At 35.1% G+C, this 21841-nt stretch overlaps 1 protein-coding gene and 1 pseudogene across 1 annotated transcript; both read left to right on the top strand.

Moving 5' to 3' along the window:
* The first annotated feature begins 423 nt into the window (after positions 1–423).
* LOC142540448 (serine/threonine protein phosphatase 2A regulatory subunit B''beta-like) lies at positions 424–8204 on the top strand (annotated as a pseudogene).
* A 983-nt stretch (positions 8205–9187) lies between these two features.
* Positions 9188–18840, top strand: LOC142540446 (putative serine/threonine protein phosphatase 2A regulatory subunit B''delta). The gene is made up of 13 exons (XM_075646604.1): positions 9188–9655; positions 10716–10958; positions 11062–11167; positions 11337–11436; positions 12184–12289; positions 12405–12495; positions 14182–14323; positions 15731–15878; positions 16004–16113; positions 16789–16945; positions 17236–17361; positions 17475–17624; positions 18299–18840. The coding sequence occupies exons 1-12, from the start codon at positions 9509–9511 to the stop codon at positions 17613–17615; spliced, it is 1617 nt and encodes a 538-aa protein (XP_075502719.1). The 5' UTR covers positions 9188–9508; the 3' UTR covers positions 17616–17624; positions 18299–18840.
* The last annotated feature ends 3001 nt before the right edge of the window (positions 18841–21841 follow it).

Here is a 21841-nt window from a genome sequence, read left to right as displayed (position 1 = left end):
TATTTATTTTTTTTTGTTGATATCCTTACGTCTTAAAGGTGTCCGTGGATGGTTGTCATCGTTTATTTAGATCAAAAAACACTTATACGATTGAATTAACATGTCTCTTCAGATTTATGACATTAGATCTCGTTTGTCTTACTGTTTATTTAGGTATATTTGGTTCTCGCGAGTTAAATATCACTGCAAACAAATCAAACACGAGTGATAAAAAAACGTGTTAGGCTTGGTGCACGAGTCTACCCTCACACAATACTCAACCCGTTTTGACACTTGGGATATGCTTAGAAATCCCACCTTCTAATTATAATTATTTATATCATCACACTGTTCAAGCCCATCCCTGTCAGTGGGCCGAATTTCAATTTATAGACGTAACCATACTACGCAAAAAAAAAAGAAAAAGGAAAAAATCACACGTGACGAAGGCCACGAGTCTTGGGTTTTCATTTCTTCTGCTCTTCTGGTTTCATTTTCAGATGTCATACATCAATCACAACCCTACCGATTTCTATCACGCAAACACTCGCTTCACTCTTCCCAAGGGTTTGGAATTCTTCCCTGCATAATTTCCGGTCTTCGATCTCACTTTTAATCGGTTTTTAGGTTTTCTTTTACGCATTTGCGTGGTTGCTATACATCTGGAATTGTTCGCGCTCCTCTGATTTTGAATCTGCCAAGATCACAGAGGTTTTACTGCAGAAATTTGACATTTTATGTAATTTTTGGCGGTTCGAGGTTTTATTTAATGGTCAAAGAAGCATCTGTAGATCTGAGGATTTGAGAGAGTCATGGATGTGTGTTTCAATGGCGATACCGCCGGTCTCGACCCTGAACTCTTGCAGATTCCCGAGGTGTCTCCCTCGGCCGTTAAAGCTAATCCCCGCGTTGCCGAGGAGCTGTTTGATCAGTGGCTTTCGCTCCCTGAAACCAACTCCTTGGTAGTTATTTTTCTGTCCGCCTTTTCACTTTATGTTAGATGTTATTTTTCAGTTTCTTGGGTAGGCGTTGAAAGTCAATGACGTTGTTTAATGGACGACATAGATTGGCATCGAGTATTAAGATTGCAAAAGAGTGGTGGATTATCTGATTTGGTAGTGGTCTGGAACCGCGTATAGAGAATTCCAATGATATATCTATTATTAAGTATATGTTTCGTAAAGCTGAACATGGATTTCCAGAAACAGCACACTTGTTGAAAGTTCTCTCCCAGTCTCATTTCTTGAATTTTCTCAGTTCTTTGAAACATTTAACGAATTGCAGTAGCTTATTAGCTTGGAGAACTCGTGTGCTATCCGATGTTTGGTTTACGGCATTTAATTTTAATTTCATATACTTTTCTGATGGTAGAAGATTCTTGGTGTATGGTTAGTGTTACCACATGTCTAAAGAAGATTACATTCAAGAAGTTAGTTAGAGCTTAGACTGATTACTGTACTTCGGTTATTAATCTGGACAGAATTGGTATAAATATAAATGAATTCAGGGTGTCAACTGAGAGCCATAAACCTGTGAAATCTGACCCAATAGTATTATGCGCTCTGCTATTTTCTTTATCCGGGTAATGGTCAGGCCAGGTCATTCGATAGTAAGTTGGGAAAATAAATTGTTATTATTATTTTAATAGTTTCTGTTTTTTTTATTAATTTGTATACCTGAAAAATGAAGTAACTGATTTAGTTATTTATTCATAAAATTTCTTGATTTTTATCATATTTTCTGTCAGTTTTTGATTAAAAAGCAACGAAGATAAATAAAAGAAATAAATTGGGCTAGCACAAACCTGATTTAATATAGACCAAATTTTAGTGGGGTGGGTTATTTGTTGTGCCAATTAAGTTGATAGTAGTTGGGCGTGCTAAATTAGCTTGCCCATATCTTTATACTAAATTAGTGGGGTGGGTTATTTTTTTTTATGTCAATTGTTTCGATAAGTTACCCATATCTTTATTACTGAATCTGGAGGGGGTATCATTTTCTTTGTCCTTGAGCATTTGAAGTTCGTAAAAAAAATAGTTGATTGTTCAGTGCAGCACCTTCAGAATGTTCGTTTCAGCCGCTTTATTACTGAAACAGAACTATAGATATTCACAATGATCCCACGATGAATTACAGGTGAAATCTTTGCTAAATAGTGCCAAAGCAGGTGGTCCTTTGAATGTATCTGGAACATCATTTAGCGGGAATGCTTCAGCAACCAGCTCATTGCCCTCAATGTTTCCTGCTGGTAGTGCACCGCCGCTTTCGCCAAGAAGTTCATCAGGTTCCCCTAGAATCATTAAACACAAGTCAGGCCCGTCTGCGTTGGGATCTCCCCTGAAATTAGTTAATGAACCTGTAAAGGAGCTTATACCTCAGGTTGCATTAGTGGTGTTGAAATTAATGCTGCTGCTTTTGTTTTATGTCTCTGATGATGGATATTGATTACTTGATTGTTGCAACATGTTTAGTTCTATTTTCAAAATGGACGTCCACCACCAAATGAATTGAAAGAGCGATGCTTATTTAGAGTCAATCAGTTTTTCTATGGTCACATGAATGGACTCCAAATCAATGGTTAGTCATTAATGGTATAACAATTTTCAGTTTTATTTGTTGTTATTTCGTCTACCGATGCATTTGGAACTTATGATAGCATCCATATGGAATGAAGTCATGAACATACATTTAACAGTCACGGTATGTTTCTATGCTTATATTTTCATTTGTTTTCAGAATTTAAACTGGTAACAAAGGAAATATGCAAGCTCCCCTCGTTCTTCTCCGCTGCTCTTTTTAGAAAGATTGATGTTGATTGTACTGGAGTAGTGACCAGGTAATTGCTGTGTTACTATTGTTGACTTTGCCCGTACTTCATGCAAACTAGTATAATTAGACAGACGCACTGTGCGTGACATAGTGGATATAATATAAATTTATATATTTTAATTCATATTTTTATTTTTTACAATCTAAGTTAAATTGAAAAAAATATTACTAAAAGACACATATATTTGAAAGAAATAATATAAAATTATAAATTATGGATTATTTTAAATGATTTTAAAAATATTTATTAATTTTTACTTCTTTAAAATAGGAGAGTAAGTTTAAAAATAATGGGGGGTATTTTAGGTAAACCAAAAAGTGTTTCACCATCCACACAAAAATTAGTTATTCTAAGGGGTGTGGTCGCCAGTATGGAAGTGAACTCCAGCAATATAATGGATCAGTTAGGGACTTAGTTCTGATCAGCACATATATATTTCCTTGGTTCGTGTATTTGGCCAGTTTTGTTTTTATACATCATAACACTCTTACTCCATTCAATGATTTGTTAACAGGGATGCATTTGTTGATTTTGGATCAATGGAAACATTCTGACAAAAGATACAGGAACACAAATATACACAGTATTGAAGCAGCCAAATCTCAAATATTTGGTGCAGGTTACACGGCAACCATCCATTGCCTTTTAATAAATTATGGAAGTTGAGTTTAAGGATTGTCACAATTATCACTCCTTGTGCTGGCGATATTTTATTGTAGGATGATTTCAAACCTGTCCTTCAAGAGCTTCTGGCAACTCACCCAGGGCTGGAGTTCTTGCAGAGTACACCTGAATTTCAAGAAAGATATGGTATGTCCGAATCGGTTTTTCCTTGCAAACTCCTATGGTGTACTCTAATTTAATTTGATTAATGATATGTATGTTTGCTGCTTAAATATGCTGTTACCACTGCCACCTGGAGCACTACATCGCACAATGTATATAAATATATGTGTCAATTTTTGCTGTTGAATAAAGAAACACAGAACAGTTATGGATATGATTGTTTTTTATAGCCATAAAAAGCCGTGTCAATATTGATTCTGTGTGATCTGCTGGTTTCTGTTGGAGTTCTTTTACTTGTTTGCCTGTTGAGGAATCAGCTTTCAGTGTTTGAGTTAACAGTTCAATTCATTGCTGTGTCCAGCTGAAACTGTAATATACAGAATATTTTTCTACGTGAATAGATCGGGTAATGGGAATCTTACCTTGAGGGAGCTGAAACTATCAAACTTAATTGCTACTATGCAGTATGCCGATGAAGAAGAGGATATCAACAAAGTCTTATGGTAAACACAAGGTTTTTTATTCATTTTACTTGGAATAGATTTTCCATGATTCTTACAGTAAATCTAATCAAGTTTTTGTGTTTCTGGTTGTTCATGAGATGCCTTGTGTGATGAGATTCTTAAAACAATGAACAATCTCACATGATCATGTACTCGCTCGGATACTCTTTTTTATTGGTTGTTGACAAATAATGTTTTTTCCTTGATATCCAAATGTCTTTTATTTACTTAACAATTAATAATGTGACTTCCAGCAAATATTATCCAAAGCATATACCTTTTAACTATATATCTATACTGTTCAATTTAACATGGCACTTCCTTAAATCGAAAGAGATTGAGTGGTCGATAATTTATATTAAAGAGGCCAATTTCAATCCACATTTTTGTTCATATTCTAATCCCCATTCTTTGTCATTTTCCCATTTGCTGCGGGTATTTCTCGTACGAGCATTTTTATGTTATATACTGCAAGTTTTGGGAGCTGGACACGGATCATGATTTTCTGATTGACAAAGAGAACCTAATTAGATATGGTAACCATGCACTTACCTACAGGATTGTTGATAGAGTATTTTCTCAGGTTTGATTTCTCTATTTGTCGTTTTCTTGTCAAACCATAGTGTTTGATTACTTAATTGATGAAAGTCGTGTATTATTATTTGAGATTTTTCCTTATGCCAAGTAATTTATGTTTGAAATTTTTTCTGAAGGTTCCCAGAAAGTTCACAAGTAAGGTTGAAGGAAAGATGGGATATGAAGATTTTGTCTACTTCATACTATCGGAGGAGGATAAATCATCTGAGCCTAGTATTGAATATTGGTAAGTGTGATTTTATTCATCAACAAGTAGACACTTGTGTGCTTGACTTAGGTTAAATTTTTCCCTTTATAGTGTTTTGTGAAATTTCCCGTGGAGGAAAAAAAGTAAATTCATTGCTCTTTGAAATGCATGGAGTGGAAAATAAAGCTTATAAGAATTTGGGATCGTTGTTCTTTTCTTACTCTGGTCTCGGCTGTGGTTCTTGAAATCTAGTTTTCATTTTCTCCCATGTGCTGAATATTTGCCAGTTTACCAAGCCAAGAGAATTAGCTTGTGCTGCTTTAGCATGCTGTTCATTGCATCTGTTTCTTTTCACCATTATTTTGGTCAGTAATATCCCACCATATTCTGAATTGGAATCTCAAGGAGATAGATGACTCATCTGTTGAATCTATTTGGTTTTCATTTGAAATACTATTTTTTTTATCAGGTTCAAGTGCATAGATATAGATGGAAATGGAGTTATTACGAGGAATGAAATGCAATTCTTTTATGAAGAGCAGTTGCACAGAATGGAGTGCATGGCCCAAGAACCTGTACTCTTTGAGGATATCTTGTGCCAGATAGTTGACATGATCCATCCAGAGGTGAATCTGCTTAAGTGATAAATCCACGCTCTACTTTCTTTTCCGTTAATGTGCTTTTAATGATCAAAAGAGTAGTAGAAAGCAAAATGGCTATTATTTATCTTCCCTTGTGCAATTTTTTTACTTCAGGTCTTGTCTTGTTTTCTCATTGAAGACCATAGAATCATTGTGCTTATCGGGATTTCTTGTATGATTTTGTTGTCTCCCTCTGCTATGTAACCTGCTGCTTTAAGGACGCCATTTTGCAAAGTGGAATCTTAACCGATTTAATAAAAAATATTAACTAGTTGTTTCCTTCCCAAAAGATATCTAAAAAGAAAGCTGCACTTGGATTAGACTGCAATTGGATATTATTTGCTTGACGCTCTCATTAATGTGGAAATTCATGAGATTGTTCTGAGAACTGATCCATGCATTATCTGTTGAATTATTATATTTGAACAACACTTTGTTGGTTCACTTTTATTTAAATGTCTGCATAGATGGTGTGAGTTAAAGCATCCTTCTGTTATGCTTAATCAAATTATCACATCGTTGCATGACATATAAATTATTTCATTTCAGGATGAGAGATGTTTTACGCTACACAATTTTAAAGGAAACAAACTCTCAGCGAGTGTTTTTAATATCCTTTTTAACCTCAATAAGTTCATGGCTTTTGAGACTCGTGATCCTTTTCTCATTCGCCAGGTAAATCAATGCAAATTTGTTCTTTAGAGTGTTCTACGACTTTGGATGTGCTTATTGGAGTTGCTTGGCCTACTCTGTTTTGAGCAATTTCAGTTGTATGAACAGGAGCGTGAAAATCCAAACTTGACTGAGTGGGATCGCTTTGCGCATAGAGAATATATTAGGCTTTCAATGGAGGAAGATGCAGAAGATGCTTCTAATGGAAGTGCGGATGTTTGGGATGAATCACTTGAAGCTCCTTTTTAATTTGTGAGGTTAGATCCCTACTGGGGTTGAGATGTATATACATTTCAACAAGACAACCAGTTATTGTGCTGCGCACTTTTAATTGTCATTTAATGTAGGTACATGAAAAGATAGCCTGAGTCACAGTTTGGTGGATGAGCAATTACATGAGACTGAATTGAATGTGAAATGTGAACAATAGATATAGTCTCGGGGAGACAATGAGTCGACATGAGAGTAATACTGATAGATGTGTATGGTTAAGGTGCAGATAATATCAGTTATTTGCATTTTGGAGGAAATGGGGTGAAATATAGATCGATGACTCAAAATATGAGATAACTCCTTTAAATCAACTTGGGCCCATAGTGATTTTGGAGATAATTTAGATTTTCATTTGAGACAGAAAGCTGTCTTGAGATCTACGTAGCCAACCCCAAGAGTTGTAAGGTGATGAATGATAACTATGCTTATTCTGTTTACCCTCGAAAAGAATGCTGTACCAGCTGATTAACCCTTCCATTCTCAGCCATCGAAACGTGAAAATTGAATAGAAAAATGACTCATGTAGGATGCTAGATGTACATGACTACAAGTCTAGCACCTTGAAGTGCCTCTTCCCCTCAGCCTCATTCTCAGATGATAGCTTGTTTACTTACCTGCTAGCTTGTCTCCGGCAAAATGAAAAATGGGGTACAATACAAAGCTCGACTTTTAACAAAAGCCCAATACTGAGATTATTTACGGTGGGAGTCTTGTTTTGGTTTGGAAATATTTAATATTTTGGCAAGAAGTTTTAAAAAGGCAAATGTTACTAGAAAGGAGTAGAATTGGTGATGGGGAAAACCGATCTCCTCATTGTTTCACTTCTCAATCCCGATGATGATGTGTTGGGTTGATTTCGACTCTAGAGACTCTAGTTTTCGCTACCTGTCTTGCGTTTTTATCGATGTCCGGTTTTAATATCAAATGAAACTTGTTTTCACCTTTTTGCCTTGATAAGATGACACCTACATATTTCTATTGTTATTTTTGACTTCACATGGTTTTTTGTGCAGATGTTTATAGCGAATTCCTTGTATCACTCCAGATGGCTATGTAGAAATATTTTGTGGGACAATCATCCAAACGGGATACAGTCCTTTCAGTCCCACTGATAATATGTTGGAAGATTGTTTGGAAAATTTTGGGCAAGCTATAATGTTCTTAATTCTATTCCATGATCATTTGAGAAGGCTTGATTAGAGCACACCATTTGCTGACTTGCAAGTAATCGGCCAAAGATAAAAATGTTAGCTTTTCGTTTTCTCTCCTTCTCCCTAGATATAGGAAAATGATACTGTTATTTATTTCTGTGAAGCCAATGCTTAGTTATTTTCTAGTGCTTCTGAAAATCGCTCTGTATTTGTTGCTTGTTGCCTTTTTCGAGTTACCTGAATTCTAACCTGTAGTTGTCATGAAATGTAATCGGTTTCTTGGTCCAATCACCGGCAGATAAGTTGTTTGAACTTCATATAAACAGTAGTTTGGATGTAAATATGTTTTGAAGAGCGTTTTTCTTTCGTTGGATTTAGATTTTAGGCTCGAGTCTCATTAGTTGTATTTTGTGAAGCGAAAGGCAGGTTTCTTTCGAGCGTTGAATCGACTTGTTGCTGAGTAAAGCTGGGTTGAAGGAACATGGTTTTAGCCAAAGGCATGTACATTGATTTTACTTGTATTTGTGCGAAAACGGTTGTATACTCCTGTTCTCAATTTCTCTGTATAAAGTTTTTTGAACGTGCGTTGGCATTGCTGCTACTTTTAACTCAGTTCAACCTACAAGGAAAAAATTCGAGACAATAATTTTCGAAATGTTAGGGTGATGTACATTTTCGCTGAAGGTTAAGCTCAATTCGAATCAGCATCTTGAAGGGGCTTAGCTGGGCCAGCCATAAAGAGGTTGGATCTGCCAAAATTGATATGACACGTATTTGAATAATTTTGCGTAATGATAGATGTTTTTTTAGGGGAAAAAAGGTGTGTTTTTTTGATAATCAGAACTTGAAATCTTAAATAAATATATAAATAGAATTTGTCGAATATATATAAGATATTGGTTATAATTTCAATTTTTATTATCCATATTTATTCTTCTCGAAAAATAGAAATATCAAAGATTTGTGGGAGCTACGATTTTCCATTTATTATTTGGTATACTTCAGAAACCATATACCACTTGTCCAAGCGTTGTTAGGTACGGGTTGTTGATCTTTATCCGTTCACACATGTGGAGTTTATCAAGATATCATACATTTTATATCAAAAAAATAAACGTATATCGTTGGATATTATCGAACAACTGTAGAACAGTTATTAGATATTTTAGTGGACTTGATAGTTTAATTTTTATATTAATATTTATTATTATCTAAATGTAATATTTTTTTAATATCTATATTATATTATTAAGTGTGTGACAAAATCTTTAATTCTATAATTATTCTTTTTATCATATTAAAAATTTCCTCAAGTCACTCTATATTTACATAAAAAAAATATAAACAAAACATTTTTTTAAAATAAGTAACTCTTCTAAGATGAAAATAATTTCGTATTAATTTTTTATTATTATTTGATCAAATTAAAAATAATAATAACACACGTAAAATATGTGTATTTTTATCATGGTATATTATTCTTCTTCTGAAAATAAAACTGGAAAAAAGTTCAAATAATACTAGGGATTAATTAATTAATAAATATTACTTAAAATTTTTTTTTTCCTCGTTATGGCTCTGCTTTCAACAGATCCGAGTTTGCCAACAGATAAACGCTTTTTTACTGTGCTCTCAAGGGTTTGCGATCAATCTACGTGCTCCCCGATCTGAGCCTCAATCGAATTCCGGGGTGGGTTTGTGCGCAGATTCGTAGGTATTGCACATTTGGGGCCCGTGTCACCGATTTCAAATCTACGGGGATTCGTGAGTTGTTTAACTCGGAGAAACGAAAAACGGAATCCGTCATTTTTAGTTATTAAGGTTATTTTTGATGTTTCAAAGCGCTTTCGTAGATTTTAGGATTTGTAAGTTGAGGTTCTGATAAAGATATGGATGCTGTCAATGCCGATATTGCGAGCCTCGATGCTGAACTCCTGCAGCTTCCCGAGTTGTCTTCTTTGGCTATAAAAGCTAACAATTACGTCGTTGAGAATCTGTTTGATCAGTGGCTGTCCCTTCCTGAAACCAATTCTTTGGTATTGTTCTCTTGAGCTTCTTGTACATTTCGTTTTTTGGTGATAATTCATGATCGGCGTACAATAATTTGTGCTGTACTGGAAATTTCTTTTCTTTTTTTGTTTTATGCAACTCATTTTTGTTATTTGGTAGGTTTAGTTTGGGGAATATACTTTCACCTGTGTGCACGAAAATGTCGTCGTTACGGTTTCATTGAGATAATTGTCATATGTTCTTAAACGAGGAAATACAAGGAAAAGCATGAGAAAAGTGTTCTTTTCTGAACTTTGTGCTTCATCTTTCAGTTTTTTAAATCAGGAGCAAGATTTGCTGCTTGTGTGAAATCTGGTTCGACTAGAACCAATATGAAACAGTGATATTGATGACCACACAATTTTGTGTCATTTGAGTTCAAGTGACTGAGCCCTCTTGAACCCGATGAAGTTTTCAAATTTTGACATAGGTTGGCCAGTTTTTACCCTTATTTGGGAAAAAATGGGGCCTTAGCTGAAAAGAATAGGATTAAAGTTTCCAGCATTCAAATCCTTTCTTTGGAATCAAATTTCTTTGTGCTCTCTTGCAGTCTGTATAAGTTTTTGTAGTCCTAGGCAAAAGGCAGGGATGTAAAAGTCCTATCCAAGTGAAGCTAGGTCCAGATTGTCCCATGCTCTTTAGTTTTAATCACAAAGAACTTAAGAGCTCAAACTCTTTGGTCGAGTTTATAGTTGTACCTTTTTATTTGTTAGATTAGATTAGATATGGAACTATTGACATTTTGCGTAAGATGTTGCTTAAATATCCTAATGGGGTTTTTACATATCTGCATCTATATTGCAATTTCTATATTTATCGTAATATAAGTTTATTCACCTTATTTTTCAAAATAAAGTTTCTAGTTATTTGCAAAAATTAATTACCAGTGACCTAATATCCAGATCATCATTCAATACACCACTGGATCATGATACTGAACGAACAGCCGATTGCCCGTTGCAATGCCTTTTTGATTATTTTATTGGGTCTCTTTGTATCAGAAATAGAAATCTTTATTATTCTCAAAGATCCAACTATGAATTGCAGGTAAAATCTTTGCTGAATAACGCCAAGGGAGGTGGTTCATTTAATGTAGCTGGTACGTCATCTACCACAAATGTTGGAGCAAATAATGCACTGCCTTCTATGTTTCCTGGTGGGAGTACACCTCCACTTTCACCTAGAAGCTCATCGGGTTCACCTCGAATTATGAAACATAGGCCTGGGCCATCTGCATTCGGCTCTCCCCTGAAATTAGTGAATGAGCCTGTAAAAGAGCTTATACCTCAGGTGAAATTGTTTGAGCTTGAAATGTTCTTGGAAAGTGTTGAAATTTTATTTACCTCACTGTGTTTGTTGACAAGTTCCCATTTGTATTGTACAAAATTTGCAGTTTTACTTTCTAAATGGCCGCCCACCGCCAAATGAGTTGAAAGAGCGATGCTTGTTTAGAGTGAATCAGTTTTTCTATGGTCACATGGATGGACTCCAAATGAATGGTATGCTTCATGAAATATATGCATTTTATGTTCTTAGAAATTCAAGTTTTAGTTGTGATTATGGTTATTTATAACAATTTGGAATTTTTGATATGACCATGATGAATGCAAACATGTCATCTATTAGTCCCTGATATGTTTATGTACTTATAATGTTACATATTTTCAGATTTTAAACTGGTGACAAAGGAGATTTGCAAGCTCCCATCATTCTTCTCTACTGTTCTCTTCAGAAAGATAGATAATGATCGCACTGGAATCGTGACCAGGTAATTTGGTGTTGCTATGGTTGTGATTGCGTTTTTCTATTGATCTTTCCATTTTTTAACATTTCCTAATGCTTTCCATTCATGTGTGAATAGATGAAAAGCAATTGACATAACCTTATTAATGTAATTCACCAATTGTTATATGATGTTATGTTGTCCAGTATTCCAACATTGATCTCAGTGTTATCACTTGGATGGGCTTACTGAGCGTTCATCAATATGTATTATTGTTTTATTCTATAATGAGAGCATATGAAGTATCATGAAGGCTTTGATGTTTCATCCTTTTCGCTCTCCTTGTGTGCATCCAGTGAAAGATTCATCATGTGAAGTTTAATATGCAGTTTACTGATGCTAGGTGCCACAACAATCTGCCTGCCTTGGGGAAATCTTGCTTCCCCATGTTATTCAATCGGAGCCTTTAATTTAAGTTATGCAAAAAATCTCTACTCGAGCTCTTGGTTTAGCTGTTTCTGGAGTGACTACTTTTTATTTAATTGAATTTTTCAACACGTTAGTGAACCAAAGTAACTCAAGTGCAAATGGATAGCTTGGTAATAATTATACAGACCTAGATTAATCCTGACAGTCAATTTTAATTCGACTAATCTTGTTATTTTTAGGGTAGCACCCTCGTTTTTTTATAAGTTACTGTTAGCAAGCGGCTGGCGTTTACACCTTGACTCATGTACTTGACCAATCTTGTTGCGATGATGCACATGCTTACTCCATCTAACTTGCGAGCAGGGACGCCTTTGTTGATTATTGGATCAATGGAAACATGTTGACAAATGAAACTGCAACACAAATATTCACGATTTTGAAGCAGCCTGATCTGAAATATTTAACTCAGGTTATGCAATGTCTGATAGTGATTTTCTCTTAACATAACTTCGCAAGACGAATGTTGAGATTGTTACTTAATCTCGTGCATTGCATTGTCTGGGAATAATATTATCTGACTGTAGGGTGATTTCAAACCTTTGCTTCGCGAACTTTTGGCAACTCATCCGGGGTTGGAGTTCTTGCAGAGTACCCCTGAATTTCAGGAAAGATATGGTATGTTCTCAATGACGTATCCCAAACTCTTGCTTGTTTGATTTATTTTGACTTATGTTGGATCTGAATATGGTTTATTTTGATTGTCTTTTTATGCTACTTTTTATTGCTTCAGTGTTAGTCATACCGTATCTAATTGCAACTACCATTTTCACCGCCATGCTTTTACAGGTGCTTGTAAAATGTCTTTCAGATTATTGCCTACCTGGATATGGTTTTACTAATTAATAGATGGTTTTCTTGCAACATGTTTGAGATTGGTTTTGAAACGGTGGTTCATCTATGTTTCTTGTCAGTTAGTGTCCAGACTGATGTATTCACACTTCATGTCATCGATCCAGACTGATGTTCATGTTCATAAAGCTCTATTTCTTGCACCTGAGCTTAATATTGTGTTTTCCTGTTTGTAAATTTGAATTTCAGAAATGCACAGGTGTGGAAATATTACTAAAAAATTAGTTTAGATTCTAAAACTAGTATTATAAGACTAGCCACACGTTAATTTGTGTTCTTATCTTCTTACATTAACTTGTTCTATATCTTGCAAAGGGCTAAAAGTGGTGTTTTGTGAATTTACTTTTACCAGTTGAACCGTAGATTATCTCACTAGTGGAACCAGCTTGAAAAATATTAATATATTTCCATGGACATCATTACTGTAATAATAAATTGGAATGCAAGAGGATTTATCATGGAATTTTAATGAAGGCGGTTGTAGATGCTTTATTCGTTAGTATATAACGAAATGTACATTACTACCATAGCATGATTTTCTTCAGTGCCCTCTTTGACACAATTTTCTCTTATATCTCTCCTTCTATGTCGAAATTATATTCTTCTCATCATGTATCAATACCTGTTTTGAAAGAGTTACAGAATACGATTTTCAGCTGGTAGCTATTGACAGAAATATTATCTTGAAAGAAGTAACGCTAGAACAGAAAACTTAAACAGATAGTATGTGTTGAGTTTGGAAAATTGGAGTGTCCTACATATGTGAGGCTGACATTCCATGTATAGTGTCATTTCGTTTAGTTTTCCATCACATTCTTCATAACATATAACATTGAGAAACCCACTCAGTATTCACAGTTTCATTGCTGTATCATCTACGAATATGCCTTGAGTATTCCTGATTGTCCTACATAAATGTGGGGCCGACATTCCATGTAGAGGTAATTTCGTTTTGTTTTCGTCCCCACTCTTTACAACATATAAGATAAGATAAGATTGATAAACTCACCTAGTATTCACAATTTTCATTGCAGTATCATGATTTAAATGAAGGCTTGAACCGTGACCATGGAGTAATTTAATCCCAAATGATTAACTAACTAGCTGATGCTAGGTTTGGAGTGTTGCGTCTTAATGTGCCTAAAATAAATTATTTTACACTTTTTCTGTTTTTTTGCCTAAGAGATTTGGTGAAGAGATGTTTGATGGTAGCAATACGCTGTTGATTTTCTTTAGTCTTGAGGTTCTGTTTTATGAATTTGTCAGAGCACCACCTCTGTATCTTAGGGCGTGTATAATTTTTTGTTTGATCTTTAGACAGTCAATGGTATTGTTTCCTGATTCTGACTCCCTTGACTTACTGATTTCCAGTTGAACTCTTTTACGCAATTACTTGTTAAAGAAATCACATTCTGTGGTTGAATTGACAGTTCATTTCATTGCTATGTCCAGCCGAAACAGTGATATACAGAATATTTTACTACGTGAATAGATCGGGTAATGGCCATCTTACCCTCAGGGAGCTTAGGCGTTCAAACTTAGTTGCTGCAATGCAACATGCTGATGAGGAAGAGGATATCAACAAAGTCTTGCGGTAAGCAAAGTAGTTGCTTATTGTAAAATTTTTTTACTTTTTATTTCATGTTTCTTGTTCTGCATGATAGTCAGATGTACATTATTGGACTAGGGAAACCATAGAACTAATCCATATCTTGTAGGTTTCCCACCTGCTGTTGTTTCGTTTCTTGCTGTAATCGAGTTGCCAAAAAATGATTGTGGGAAATAATACTCCCTCTTTCTCCATTGAGTGCTGGCATTTTCTTGTTGAAAATGTCCATACATTATCCGATATGAGGGCAGAAGTGAGGGAATGGGGAGCTGATAATTCGAACAGAGGGAATGGAGTGAGGCTTTACTTATCTATATGCGAGGAGCTTTGAGTTAAATTTCCAAAAGTATTCTTACTTAGCAGCAGTAGAAATGTTGTAAATGGCGGGTGGCGTGGCAGGGCGGGGGTGGGGGGAACGCCTACCGCCTCGGCTAGGCAATGCCTAGGCGGCTGAACTTTTTAAGTAATTTTTTTTACAGATAATCATATACAATCATGCAATATAATCACAAATAGTCATCATTTTTTTACGTAAGATGTGTAATTAAATAATGTTTAAACATAAAGAAGCTTCATACAATATAATATCATCTAGATAATGTGCAAATAAATACGTAAATCCTCATCGGATGCTTTAGGACATGTTTCAACTTGTTCCACGATACCTGCAATATGATGTTTCATTCTATAAACTCTTCCTTTGATAAGCCTCTTACACAACTTGCATGTGATCAAATCTTTTTTCTCTTTATTATACAACACCTCATATTTCTAAAAAATATCATTAGACTTTGGCTTAAATTTCAACTCCGGTTGTTTATCCTTTTTCGCGATTAATCTTCAACAATAAATTAATAATAATAGGAAAAAAACAAATTGAATTTTTGAAATCACAAAATCTGAAATATATTATTAAAAAATATGTTAAATAATAAATATACAATGCCTAACCTAAAGCTTCTTGCTATTGGCGGCTGCGGCGGACAATTTATGTGGTGGGTTTAGTGGTTGATAGTGAGGAGTGAGAACCAAAAGTTAATAAAAAGAAAGAGAAGTGTGATATAAATAACTAGGTTTTGAGTTTTAAAATTAGTTGACTTTGATTAGGTTTTTAAAATTTATGTTGACTACAACTTAAAAATGTTGACTGCCTCACTTGGTCTGTCTGCTCGCCGCCTCCACCGCCCTCGACCGTCTGCCCACCGCCGTATAGCTTGGACCACTTAAAACAACTGCCTCGTGCGTGGACGGGGCCGCCGACTGTCATTTAGAACACTGATAACTAGAGGCTTTATTTTGCATATTTCTTGTATTTATCCTCTGCGAAATTCTGGTACCTGCTTTTTCCCCATGATTTGTCTTTTCCCTTCCTCATTTCCTATTTTGCTTCAGGTACTTCTCCTATGAGCATTTTTATGTTATATATTGCAAGTTCTGGGAGCTGGACACGGACCATGATTTCCTGATTGACAAAGAGAACCTCATTAGATATGGTAACCATGCACTTACGTACAGGATTGTTGATAGAATATTTTCTCAGGTTTGTGTTCTTTGAGTGTCTTATTCTATACCAGCCACACTGTCTGATTAATTGAAGGAAAATGTTTTTGTACCAGGACACTTCTCTAATCTTTCTAAATATTATATATTTGGAATTTTTCTTAGGTACCCAGAAAGTTCACGAGTAAGATTGAAGGAAAGATGGGATATGAAGATTTTGTTTACTTCATATTGTCAGAGGAGGATAAATCATCTGAGCCTAGTCTCGAGTATTGGTATGTGCGGTTTAAGTGTTTAACTAATCAACTGAAGCAAGGGGTAGACTTTGGTATCTGATCCTTATAGCCTTATAGGTTGAGTTTATTCCTTCTGTAGTTTGACAGAATTTCTATGTTGTAGAAAGCAATGAAGTTTTCAATTTGATACTTGGAGTGCATGGTGTGGGAGCTAAAATTTTACCCGAGCTTTATGCTTATTATTTTTTTGCTTTCCCATCCCTAAGTGGAGGAAAAGTGTGGGTAACCAGGAAATTGTGAGGCTGATTTTTTTCTGAACCCTACATGGGTTGAGAAGCACCGACTTCCATAAGTTTACCTTTGTGATAGATCACCTAATGGGAGAATATAGCTTTCACGGAGAAAGCATTTGAGTATTGGTCCTATTGAGTATCTTATAATCTTTTACAGGAGCTGAAAGAATGTGAACAACTCTATTCATTTCATGTTGGACTTAGGTATCTGACATTATTTTATTTTTCTAAAATGTAAGTGCTTATGTTTAACGTAGCCAAGAGAGTTATATTATACTCCTTTGCCACTCATTTCCTTACATTTATCTCTTTGCGTAATTATTTTGGTTGATATTGCACCCTATCTCTGAAAGAAATCTTCTGAAGGTTGATTGTTTCTGTTAAACCCATATCTGCCAGCAATTTAACAATCCTTTATCAGGTTCAAGTGCATAGATTTAGATGGAAATGGAGCTATTACAAGAAATGAAATGCAATTTTTTTACGAAGAACAGCTGCACAGAATGGAATGCATGGCCCAAGAGCCTGTGCTATTTGAGGATATTTTGTGTCAGATAGTTGACATGATTAATCCAGAGGTGAATTTTCCTTGGAATTCTTTTTATTTTTTTATTTTTTTTATTTTTATGCATCTCTTTTGCATGTACTTCATGTTTATAAAAACAGTTTTGAGCACTAGGACCCCCTTTTCCCTTTTTCTGAATGACATTTTTTCTGTTATGCACTGGTGCAACGTGCTCCTACCTAGGGATGGCAATGGGTCGGGCGCACTAGGACCAGGACCCGAGCTGCTAAAATTTTTATGATATTGGGCTGTTGATTTCTACCCATTATGACATTTTCATGATATTAAATTACTTCCATGCAGGATGAGGGCTATTTTACGTTAAATGACTTAAAAGGAGCCAAACTCTCAGGCAGTGTTTTTAATATCCTTTTTAACCTCAATAAGTTCATGGCGTTTGAGACTCGAGATCCTTTTCTAATACGGCAGGTAAAATTAAGGCAAATTTTTTTCTTAGTTGATGTTTAGTAAAAGGCAAAGTTGGATATTCTTAGTAGGATTGCTCCCCTAAGTCTTTTTTTTCTCCTTCATTCGATGAACAGGAGCGTGAGAATCCAAGTTTGACTGAATGGGACCGCTTTGCACACAGAGAATATATTAGGCTCTCGATGGAGGAAGATGCAGAAGATGTCTCGAACGGAAGTGCAGACATTTGGGACGATTCACTTGAGGCTCCATTTTGAGTCTGTTTGGTGAGATCTCCACTGGTGTTAGATATATTTTTCTGTTTCAGAAGTTATCAACTGATCAATTATTTATGCTTTATACCATATTGCCCCCACCCTAGCAATCTCTGATTGCAATATCAGAATTGGGAATCAAGATGTAACTCATATAGGATATATACTACTACTAGATTATTTATGCACCACCAAGAATGGCATCTTCATGCCCCTTTACTCTGATATCCTAATTCCTATTTTCACATTTGGCCTGTCTCTGACTCTAATGGCAGTATGACCCGTTGCAATGCTCAATTTGAGACAATTTGATGTTATGTTGCAACTCTTTTGACCAGTAGATTTGGGAAGTGAAATTTCTTGGGAAATAGCAGAGTTGATAAATGGGGCCGAAGGATTTTGCTCTGTTTTTCTTCTTATCAAAGCCTGTCTGATGTTTGGGTCAAATCTTATTTTCCTTGACATGGGACATAACTTTGGAGAAGGATTTAACCATGGCTACATGCAATATTTTGACCATTAGAGATTGTATATCAGGCTCACCTGTCGTTTTTAATTCATTGACGAGCTGTTGGATGTATGTGGCTCCAAATTTAGTTTGTGATGCTAAATAAGAAATTTATCGAACATGTTCTACTTTATAGCTCTTTCACCCTGTTGATAAATTTCTCCATTGATGTGATCAGGGGTCTCTTGAATTTTATATTTGTGAGACAATCCATCAAACAGCTATCTGCTTTCCGCTTAGTCATACCAATGGTACGTTTGAAGACTGTCTGGGAAAATTTGAGCTTGGCCTGCTCATCAAGCTAAGATTTGATATCTCCATGCTTGGACGTCTTGGAAAGGCTCGGTGGGATCTCTTTAATTGTTGATTGGCAACCAACAGTCAACGGATTCTTGAATCACAGATTTGTCCATTTTCCTTTACGTAGAGAGGATTATATGACTTAAATTATTTCTTTAGAGCCAATTCTTATCTCTTTTCCTATTACTTTTCTTCACGGTGGTATGCTTTATTTTTCGTTGTGGATATTCTCGGTTGTGGTCTTCTTTTAAATATTTGAATTATTCGAGTTGTAGCATTTGTTAATGGTACTGGGTTCTTGATTTTATGTTCAAAGTCAGATGTAAAGATGTATTAAATAGAACCAGTTACTTGATAGTTTGGGGGTACTGACATTTATATTACATTTGTATTTCATTCCATAACCCCGATTTGATTTTATTTACCTTTTTTTTAATCGAAACTTTTTGTTAGAAGCAAATGTGTGACTTGATAATTAGGCACCGAATTGTTTAGTAGTTTATGTAGATTTGAGTTGTAAAGTATGTGGTATGTGATCGAGGGGTTTACAATGGATATGAGGTTGATTAAATTGAATGGAATCAATTGATACTAGATAATTTTTCTTAAAAATCAAATCAAGTTTATGCAAAAAAAAAAAAAAGCTCAGATTTATTTTTCATATCTTCATATTTGATTTGCTGGTTTCTTGGGGAAAAAAATTGGCAGCATGAGTTTATATATATACATATATATATATATATATATATATATATATCTGTGTGTGTGTGTGTGTGGGGGGTAATTAATTTTTCTAAAAAAAGAAAATGTATTTATTTTAGTATTGAATGACTTATTTTATTTATGAATGATAATGGTAATAAAAAAATAATTCAAACCGAATGAAAAATATAGTGTTAGTATTATTGAAAATGATTAAACAAAAATTTGTGTGAGACAGTCTCACGGGTCATATTTTGTGAGACGAATATCTTATTTGGGTCATCCATGAAAAAGTATTATTTTTTATGCTAAAAATATTACTTTTTATTGTGAATATCGATAGGATTGACCCGTCTCACAGATAAAGATTCGTGAGATCGTCTGATAACAGACCTAGTCAAATGATTAATATGTAATATATGAATAAGAGGGTTTGTGTGGGGACCCGGACGCTAATTATCTTCTTAATAATCTTTGGGATTTAATTATCAATTAAGATAAACATGGTCTGAAAATTTGTTTTTTTTTTTAAAATGTAAGTGCTGAACGTAATGGAATTTAACTAATATACATCTCAGTATAAAAGTACAATAATGTACAACAATTATTCAAACTAGTCTAAGGTTCAACTACTAAATTTCAAGTATTAAACCAAGTCTACAATAAGTCCGGAATCACCACTCTAACTCATCTTCTCTCATCATCTTCTTGACCCCGATCCTGTCACACCTGTTGTCATGCACACATACAAAACAAGACAACAGCCGATACTCCGGTGAGAATAAATCCCAGTATAAAACATGTATACATGCATATACACAATATAAATCATAAAGCATATTATCATGCATAAAATCCATAACAATAGGTTTCATAGTCTATGAAACTAAATCAAAATAAGCATGCAGTAACAATGGGTTCCATAATCTCTGAAACCAAAATAAAATAAGCACGCAACTCAATTCAAGTCATATCTTGACTCAACTCAACTCTAACTCTAACTCTAGGGATCCCGGTGTGAATAAAATGTAACAGGTCTCCCACCTACTCTCCCAATCGGGGTGGCGTTACATCTTATTCCTAAACTTCGGTCTGGTCTGTATCGAAATCTACAATCGGAGTGAATCTGATCCGAAGCATCGATATCACCGAACGTTTAGAAAATTGGCGTATCTACCAATGATACTCCTATCTCAGTACATATATATAAATCAATATAAAGTACAAACAGAACAAGTATGTGATTTGTTGGGAAACTCAAATTGAATCTCATTTGAGTTGTGTCTTCCCAAAACAAAACATGAATTATACCTTCTTGTCGTTCGTAGAAGTCGAAGTCTCGTATTCTTGATATCGAATCTGTCAAACCAAATCTGAAATGACATATATACAATGCATCATATCAACTTCTAACTCAAAAGGATACACATACGGAGCAATATTCAATCTCGGTACATTTCGACGGCATAACGACGTAGTTTCTCGATACCGGTCATATCAACACAACATAATCAATATCAACAACTCATAATCTTCATCATAAACATATATAACTTCTGAAATCTGCATATCTCATTTCGATACATGCTGAAAATCATAACGATGTCATATGCTATCATTTTCTCGATCCGGTTTCGATTATACTATGTCCAACATGTCAAGAACACATAATAACTATCATATCATACTTCTTTCAACACATGGAATCTAAATCATGTTGAAACATAACCAAACTTACATCCTCTTGTAGTCTTGGTTGTTAGGAGAACAAATCTAGGCTCAGATCGAAATTCGGTTAAACGGATTTGTCACAACCAAGTGTTGAAGATGAGGAGGAAAAGCTTGAAGCTTGAAGGAGATTCTCTCGCCGCTGGTATGCTGAATGAAGAAGAGATGAATCATGCACTAAGTATATATACGTTGCCATGTGTCAACATAAGAATCAAAGGTGGATTTCTCGCATGCAGCACCGCGGGTGCGCTCTCTTTCCACCGCGGGTGCGCTAAGCTCTCGCCACCACTTTTCATTTTTCACAATTCGACGACCGCGGGTGCGGTGTCATGTGGACCGCGGGTGCGGTCTTGGTTCGCACCAAATTCCTTAACCTACTGGCCATCAACCGCGGGTGTACTGCTTCTTGGACCGCGGGTGCGGTGACCCTACTGTAAAAATGCCCATCTTTCTGTCCGTCAACCGCGGGTGCGGTATCTTTCATGGTGCGGGTGCGGTCTTCCTTGCATTAAAACTCTAATTTCTCATGTCTTTCCTACTCCCATCTCACTTAGTGTCTCTCATTACATGTCATGCATTCTCATATATTCGAATATCACATTAATGAAGACTAATAAATTTCGGGCCTTACAGTTTGTTTGCTTGAGTGATAATGATGTAGAGAACTAAGATAAAAGACAATAAAAATATTAATGACTTATAAACTGAAAATGATATAATAAATATCATGTTGATATGTTTTACCAATTTTTATTAATGAAAAATGATGATCTATTTTTTTAAAAGGCAATGGCGGTCTATTAATCGATGTGTTCAATTTTTCAAATTTAACTCAGATTCTCAAATCTCAAATACGACAATGTAGACGACAAAGTTAAAAGATATTTTTTCAAAATGAGAGAAATTTATTATAATTTGGTTGTGTGAACGGATTAAAATTTTAATATAAACTATAAATATCATTACACTGTAAATATTTGCGTACAAT

Source organism: Primulina tabacum, chromosome 3 (genome assembly GCF_025594145.1).
Source record: "Primulina tabacum isolate GXHZ01 chromosome 3, ASM2559414v2, whole genome shotgun sequence".
Lineage (NCBI taxonomy): Eukaryota > Viridiplantae > Streptophyta > Magnoliopsida > Lamiales > Gesneriaceae > Primulina > Primulina tabacum.
Note: the sequence above shows the minus strand (reverse complement) of the source record. Positions and strands in the feature narration are given on the sequence as shown.

Bases quoted from the DNA above. Each gene is read 5' to 3' on its own strand.
- LOC142540446 (XM_075646604.1), top strand. From the start codon at position 9,509: ATGGATGCTGTCAATGCCGATATTGCGAGCCTCGATGCTGAACTCCTG. The intron at 11,437-12,183 runs GTAATTTGGTGT...ACTTGCGAGCAG, and splicing joins CGCACTGGAATCGTGACCAG to GGACGCCTTTGTTGATTATT. The intron at 16,946-17,235 runs GTGAATTTTCCT...ACTTCCATGCAG, and splicing joins TTGACATGATTAATCCAGAG to GATGAGGGCTATTTTACGTT.